The sequence below is a fragment of the Notothenia coriiceps genome, unplaced genomic scaffold (assembly GCF_000735185.1).
Source record: "Notothenia coriiceps isolate Sejong01 unplaced genomic scaffold, NC01 NC01_scaffold00016293, whole genome shotgun sequence".
Classification (NCBI taxonomy): domain Eukaryota; kingdom Metazoa; phylum Chordata; class Actinopteri; order Perciformes; family Nototheniidae; genus Notothenia; species Notothenia coriiceps.
The window spans coordinates 135255-143311 of record NW_011348994.1 but is presented as its reverse complement, the minus strand read 5'-3'; the positions used below and the strand labels follow the sequence as shown (position 1 = coordinate 143311).

The window sequence follows — 8057 nt, the reverse complement described above, 5'->3', positions numbered from 1 at the left end:
TATTTAATGCTCTAAGTTAATTCTAATATAAAACACACTGTAACATTGGTATGCAGTCTTTAGGGCATATTGTTGAGTTACAGATAACTTTAAAAAACAATTGAAATCTTAAAATTCTATTCAAATAAATTGATATAATCTTTGCTACTGTAGCACCAAGAGAAACATGATGTAATGGTCATGCACAATTACAACTTAATATACACATATGTCAAGATTCCTTTATATTAGCAGGTTCAAGGAGGTTTTCCTGATCTGTATAGCTTTACTTGTGTCGAGTCATTCTTGTATTTTACACAGTTGCATACAGTGACACTAACATGTCACTCCTCACATTCACGCCCTTGTGCTGACTTTCACAGGATTACCGTCAGTATGTTGGACCATCTTCAATGACACACAGGGCTGAACTACGCCCAATGAAAGGTAAAGAGCCAGAACACAGGAATATGTTTAGTCAGAACATTACTGTATGATTTGGAAAAAGCAGTTAATGACAAATCAAACTGATTAATAACTCAAAGGAAATGTCATTTGAAAGGAAGTATGCGTGTGAAGTAATAAAGATGGGAGTTAAAGTATAGTCTTATTTCATTTAGTTATTTATTAGTTTTCTTTTTCTTTAAAAAAACATATCAAAACTACATCATTTTGCAAGCAATTTAAAGTCAGCCACTCAAATGTCATAGACAGTGAACAGAGATTATTTACAAATCCAAAATAACCAAAGTTAGGACTCATTCAGCAGATAGAAAAACCCGTCAGCCCTGCGCTACTTACATTAATACAATTATGACCCTGCAAAAACAATCCCCTCCCCCCCCCGACCTTTCACAAGGAGAAGCACAGGTTAAGCTTATGGATATATGGACAGCACATAAAAAACACAAAATATGTACAACTCACTACATTTGCATAGTTTTCAGTGCAACCTTTTTTTCTCCCAAAAAGCCAAACTAACAACAAAAAGTGATAGCATAGCAAACAGTGACACTGCAAGATTGTTCTTTTTCTCATTCATGTTCAGGAGCATACCAAGCGCTCAGGCCTCTCTACATCCTGTACAGTGAGGCATTAACACCATTACTTTTTGCGCTCCATTGTTCATGTCTTTCTGCAGACCTCTGACAGAGTTTTGAACTTTGGTCCGAGCGTGTTGACGAAGTCGAGGTTATCGTTGTCGCCAAAGTCACTGCAGCATCCCACAGAGCCAGCTGCAGAGCCCACCCCCTCAAACCCATAGGAGTGGATGACGTCTTCTGCGTACCGCCCGTCCCCCTCTGTTCCAAAGTGGATCAGTTTCTACAAGACAAAGGAGGAGGAAGAGGAAGCGTGTTATGTGTCAGTGTGAGCGATAGAAGGGGGAGATATTACACCATGTGATCACACAAGTCTGCTCAGGATATGACTGGCAGTCAGATATTACAAAGAGAAATAATATCTCTTGCCAGGATGTTGAAAAATATTAAAGTTTATTGAGGATACTATCCTGGCTTAGAGAACAAGATTATATAACACAGGGGAGTTTCCTAAGCTCTTACAGATAACACAGAAGTTATTAAACCTGAGGGAAGAAGAAAAGGTGGTCACATCTGGACATATTTAATTCTGCTCCCACTTCCTGACACCTCTTTTTCATATAATAAATATATAATGAACATTTTCACTTTAAAAAAAAAACGATGAAACTTTATTACCTGGTCTAGATAGCGGCCATTTGTTTGCCAGTTGTGGAGAACGGTGGAGTCCTGGGTGAGGTATCTGCTGTCAAAGGCCATTCCACTACCCTGACCACTACCAAGACCTTGCTGTTGACCGTACTGCTCATACTGGGTGGTATAGAAATCTTGCATATCGCCTTGGCCATTTTTCGTATATATCGCCTCCTCTTGCAAGACTCCGTTCCCGTTCCATGTTCCTCCGTTCCCTGTCCACGTTCCTCCTGGAGTCCCAAAGTTCCCCTGATATGAGCCCTTTGTAACTTCCCCCCCGTTGATTGGGACAGTGATGAGACTTGTATCCTGTAAAAGAAAACATTTGAATGAGTCATTGGAATTTAACTACATGAATAAAGTTTAAAACTTTTTTTAACAAGGGTTTTGAGCCCAGGCAATGTTTTCATAATGACGTTCTTACCACTTCTTCCCCTGGGGCCTCCGTGTTTGATTTGAGCAGGATTCCTCCACTGTCTCCTTCATCTTCCAGTTCTATACTCTCTCTCTTTGTCGTGCAGAAAAAGGCGAGCAGCAAGCCTGCAATAACAAAGGAAACATGTTAGAAATGAATGCACAAAGGAATGCTTGTTATAACAAACAGGACTTCCTGTGTGGAAGGCATCACAGGAGCGAGCACACCGTCACATTACCTTGTATTAAACTACCTCACATCATCGCACTGTGTCCAATATACCATGCATAATTCAGTAAAAGCACCTTGAACTTTCTAGTACTCTTTTTGACACTTTTACAAATGCATGAGCACAATTTCCTGTTTCATTATCTACACAGTGTAGCTTCACAATTGTGCTGGCAGGAGTAGAGCGCGGGGTGGGGGGGGCGACTCACCGAGCAGCAGGAGGAGCAACAGAGGCAGCAGCAGAGCCAGTATTCCCATGGGGCCTAAAGACGTCGAGTGGTCCTTGTCCAAGCAGACTCCATTCCTGCACTCGCAAATCCTCACCTGAGCCACCTGAGTTTTACCAGAGCCCTGCAGATCTGTAACGTCCAGTGGGACTTCATATATCCCTCTAGGAAGGTCTTTCACATGCTTCAACGTAGCTGCCGTGTCTGGGGACCAAAATGTGGAAAATAAGATGGAGATTCTACACATTTATCGTAGAAATAGTAGAATACTGCGGATCATTTTGAACATCAAGTGAAGTTTACATAGGGTAAAGAATATGTTTAACACTTCACGTAAAGATCAATTTATAGATGCAAACACATACTATAGCACAACTGCTCAAACGTTTAATATTATTAAATATCAGTTTATCATACACATATTGTGTGACCGCATATGTCGGCTTATTATAAATTGCATTACAGAAGATATCTTTGAACGATTTAAAAAGAGCGTCAGTTCGCAAGATAAATTGTTCAACTATAAAATGTCAGCTATAAAATGATATATAGCAACTTAGACTTTTATAACTATAAGTACATGTTTTAATGCAGGACTTGCAGCGGCTTATATGTTATAGTATTGCTAGTTTTACTGCTCTAAAAAAAAGTCCTCTTCCACCTTATATTGGGATCAGCCTCAGAAATCAGTGAAGCTGTCAATAATCAACATTATGCCTGACTCTCACTCCTTCACTAGTACTCTGTTGGATTCTGTGTAATGGATTATTCTGACACCTCTCACAAAAACGAAATGTGTTTTAGAGAAGGTTTTTTTTTTAATACATGAAAATACAATGAAATCAAAGTAAAACCACTTACCATTATATTTAGTCAAAGACCATTTGCCGTCGCTATCCTTTGGCAGACTGAAGCTGAAGGGGGAGGATAAGGGGGACTGGTCGTGGTCTTCAGCCACAACCATCACAGAGCCCAGCTGCCCGACCTGCTCACAGACCACCATCTCGCTTTTGGGAAGCATCGGCATGTGGTCGTTGACATCCTCCACCACAATAATGACTGTTCCTGTTCCTGTCTTTAAGTCTGAGAAAAGTATTACATTAATATTTATTCAAAAGATTAAATAGGGCATGTTGATGCATGAACAAAGAAAACTAGATGGACCAAGTTGGCTGCATTTTGGCTTAGTGTGAGTTTCTATTCAGGTTTGTTTTGGTGGGAAAAAAACTATTCTGACAAGCATCTGGGATATGTGCCCAATTTTCACCATCACATCAGAGAACTGTGAGTCATTGTCGATGACACCTAGCTACAGGTGTTCTCAGGATGTGCTGTTTGTTTGGACAGTTACTCAGGGTGGAGCTGGTGTCCCTAATAACTTTCGGCTGGTGTAACAATACAAGCAAAAAACATGAAGTCTGACATGATTTGAAATTAAACTGGTACGATACGAGTAAGGAAGTCATTTTTGTAGTGTTATAAAAACAGTTTGGCCTCTGTAAAAAGTCCATGACTCATACTCTAGAAATCAATGACAAGGAAATGTGCGGCATTCACAAGCAAACTTACTAGCATCAACAGCCTTGACGGTGATGTTGTAAATTCCATCATGGACAAAGTGTGACTCTCTGTCAATTGTGTTCGCCACCCTCAGCTCTCCGGTATCTCTGTCAACGTTGATCCATGAAGCTGGGTCTGAGGTCTTGTAATACCTGAAAGAGGGGGGGGGAGGGGGGGGAAAGTCATTGTTTATTAGGAGCACATTCTTCCGTTCAGCAGTGAAAGTCTGCCCTCCAGTGTTTAAATTAAGAAACACACACATAAAGTTGGGGTCTTAATCATTGGCTGGAATTGTGTCTACTATGAGTCATCCTTCACTGCAGTAAAGTTCATTTCTCCCAGAAAAATATGAAGTAAGATTGCTTACTTGATGCCGTTGCTGCTCTCGGTCTCAGGATCGAGAGCAATGTAACTTCCTATCAGTGTGCCGTTGGCTGTGTTCTCTTTGACAGGGTAGCGGACAGTAGGAGCCGTGAAGGCCGGACCCTCATCTTCATTGACGACGTTGACATCCACAGGGATGGACACCCATCTGGATGTGGTGCCAGTCAGGTCAGCTTCATTACGTGCCATAATCTCAAGCTTCACATTTTGGTTCTGCTCGTAATCTAAGGGCTGGAAAAACAGGAAGGGAAGTATTGTAAACAAAAATCAGTTGTCTCTTCACAGGTTACAGGCTTTCCATGTGCAGGAAGTCTATTATGTATTATTACTATCACAACTACATCTTATAGGAGATCTCACTCACCTCTGAGACATACAGAAGCCCTTCGTTTGTTTCGGGGTCAGTGTCAATCCTGAAATTTCCTTTTTCATTTCCTTGGTTTATGACAAATTTTGACCTCCAGTTTGGTGTGTTTATTAAATCTTTATCTTCAATGGGAATTCTGAGGATAAGTCTTTCCTTTACGTTTTCTGGGACATCGACTGTATACTGAAAGGAAACAAAAAGTGTGTTACTTAAATTAGACAACCAATGTTTTAGTAAGGTTCCAAACACTGACTTTATATAAAACACACCTGTGATGTTTGATTGTACCGTCACTGTCAAAACATTACGAGTTTGTTTTAAGATGTGAAATATTCTAATTTATTTGTATTATGTATTGGCTTATCACTTACAGAAGTTTCTGTGAAAGTTGGCGGGTTGTCGTTGATATCAGTGACAGTAATGGTTGCTGTTCCTGTGTTGGACAGACCTGTATTTGCACCGTCCATGTCTTTGATTATTACTTTCACCAAATACTTGTCTTTTGCCTAATAAACAGGTGAGAAAATTACATGAGAAAAAAGGTAAATAACATGTTATGTTGAGGAAAGAAACGACCAAGATGAAGCATTTGTAGTAGTTCAAACTAAATATAAAATACAATGGTGCTTGTGTTCACCTCTCTATCCAGGGTGTTGGTGGTTGTGGTGATGACACCAGTGACTGGGTGAATGGCAAACCGGTTGAATCCATTCTCAAGAGTGTACTTGATCTTGACGTGGAGACTTCCCACTTCGTCTATGTCTTCAGCATTCACCTTCCCCACAATTGTCCCTGTAGTGTAGAACAGAATCATCCAGTTTATTATCTCCCACACTGAAGACCAGAATTAACTGCTGTGTTGTTCATGTTCCTCACCTGGGGGGCTGTGCTCAAGCACTGTGAATTGTAGTGGGTCTATGAATGTTGGAGCGTTGTCATTCACATCATCTACAATTACTTGAAGGTCCAAAGGCAGGTCTGTCTCCACGTTAGTAATTCTGTTGAAAACTCTGATCATTAACTGTAACAAAAAAAAAGTGAAGTGCAAGTTAGAAGTGCAAAGTATGTCATAGGATTTCATTTATTTTCAATGTCAGATTAGCCTTTTAAAGTGTGATCTAATGCCATGTGAAATTTGAATTGTTTAAATGAAGGGTTGAATCTAAATGTTTGACTTTGGGATCAATTGTTTTTTAAGATGATCTCCAAATGAATCCACCATGTATCATATGTTGCAGCCCAATGTTACACTTACTGTAAACTTTGGGAATTTCTCACGATCAACTGGTTTGTGTACAACCAACATCCCAGAATCCCTGTCAAGAGAAAACACTCCCACTGGATGCTGATTGACACCCGGTCCACTGATGGTGTAGTACACTGTTTGCCTGGCTTCAGAGTCCGACACAATCTAAAACAGAAACCCAAAATGATAACACAATTAAATATTTTTCAATAGACAATTTCGTTATGCCTAGAGGAATAAATCACTGCATAAAGACAGCTGGAAGTAATGTGATAATAGACTGTTCTAGGTTGGGGGGAGGGGAGTGAGAAAAGGGGGGCAAGTGCAGGTAGAGGAAAACAAAGTGAATATTTGGACATGTATTATAAATGCGGCCATAAAGACTTGAGAGATAGTGTTTAAGCTTATAAACACTACAATGCAAAGTATGTTATATGTTCAAGATTACCTCTTCAATGTCTCTTGGATAAGGTCCCTCATCATTCTCTAATATGTTGAAGGGTGGTGGACTCCAACGTCTCTTGACTCGCTTCAGATAGTTTGAGGGACTGTGCTGTAACACAAACAGGTACAACACGTTAATGCACACATGTTGTATAAAAGGATACACAAACTTGGAAAGTCTTGCAACAGCTTACCTTTTTTTCCTGTATTGCACTGTGCACAAGGTGGACAACCATCTCACTTTCCGGTCCATTGTTGTCCCGGACCCACACAGAAAATGTCCGCCCTGTTCCCGACACTGAAACAGGCCTTAGAGCTTCTATTGCGCCATTCTGTCTTATTTGGAAATTGGGGTCGCTCAAAGTAAAGATCATAGAGTTGGTGTCGCAGTCGGCAACTTCAACTAAAAAAAGCGAGAGAGTGAATGGGTAAATGTGAAGGTCGGCTACTAAACAGACAGGCAATACTGGAGGATATTATTCGAGCTGAAATGGATATAAAGTGTTCTATAAAGAATTTGTGGAGAAGCAAAAAGTACCTGTAGTTATTTTTCGCCCGGTCTGAATGGTTCGTGGCACAATTATGTACAGAGAGTCCGGAATAAAACATGACTCCACACCGGACAGCACCTGAAGTACAGTAGAAAGTCGGTCCTAAAGTGAATTTCTAAATATCGAACCAAATACCGGTGACAATCCCTTTTGATAGCAAGTAATTCAATTATAACAACATTTTCGTAAATATAGTCGCTTAACACGATAGTCATACGTCACATGTGTATCGATAAAATAGTTCGGAGAGGAATTAAAAATAAACTGGATCACTTACCAACGCCAAGCAGAGGTTGAAAATTAAAACATTCGCCATTTTTTAGACGTTCAATGCACTTTGCCGTAAAGCGGAACTCGTCCGGCAGTTGACCGTCTAAAGACTGACAGAGGATATATTTCTCACAGCGTTAAAAGAAGAAGAAAACTCGTCTGATCTTGCACTTGTTGTCTGAATGGGACCTGAAGACTTTAGTCTAAGTCCTGGTATCTGAAAGTGAGTCAACACACAGACACACCTTGGCTGCCACACCCAGACTAAGATCCTCCCTGGTGAGATCCGCAGGCGAGGCGAATGCACCTTGTCGCTATCGGAGCACACGTCAACTTGTAAAAAAAGTTTGCCCTTAAACATGGTTTTTTTCTGCCAGCAGGGGGAAACATTGCTCAAATAGTCTGCCAACTAATGTCATTCTGTAATAAATTATACAACGTTGCAAGACATGCAAACAAATCTAAACACTATAATGTCAAATGGAATTATATTAGTGTACCATATGTGGCATAAGTGCATATAAAATCACTGTAATGTTTTGCAGGTACATTTCTTATGATTAATATTGATGCTGAGCAGGTGGTTTTAGTGGTGTTCGCTTTAAAGTGAATGTCAAAGTGTAAAACATTCAAACATTCTCTAAAACACTTCT

The 8057-nt window shown here is 40.2% G+C and overlaps 1 protein-coding gene across 1 annotated transcript; it reads right to left on the bottom strand.

Moving 5' to 3' along the window:
* Positions 1-583: 583 nt before the first annotated feature.
* On the bottom strand, positions 584-7699 carry dsc2l (desmocollin 2 like). Its single transcript, XM_010775853.1, has 16 exons — positions 7412-7699; positions 7122-7212; positions 6778-6986; positions 6588-6692; positions 6149-6304; positions 5770-5914; positions 5531-5685; positions 5265-5399; positions 4891-5076; positions 4510-4757; positions 4152-4294; positions 3444-3665; positions 2565-2786; positions 2137-2252; positions 1698-2021; positions 584-1302 (listed from the first exon to the last, which is right to left on the bottom strand). Exons 1-16 carry the CDS (start codon positions 7448-7450, stop codon positions 1105-1107), a joined length of 2694 nt encoding a protein of 897 aa, XP_010774155.1. The 5' UTR covers positions 7451-7699; the 3' UTR covers positions 584-1104.
* Between the last annotated feature and the right edge of the window lie 358 nt (positions 7700-8057).

What these genes read in the sequence shown, in the direction of transcription:
- dsc2l (XM_010775853.1), bottom strand. Translation starts at nt 7,450, where the DNA reads ATGGCGAATGTTTTAATTTTCAACCTCTGCTTGGCGTTG. An exon ending in GTCTTTGACTAAATATAATG is followed by an intron (nt 2,787 to 3,443) that starts GTAAGTGGTTTT and finishes TTTGGTCCCCAG; the next exon opens with ACACGGCAGCTACGTTGAAG. An exon ending in GTTGCTCCTCCTGCTGCTCG is followed by an intron (nt 2,253 to 2,564) that starts GTGAGTCGCCCC and finishes TTGTTATTGCAG; the next exon opens with GCTTGCTGCTCGCCTTTTTC.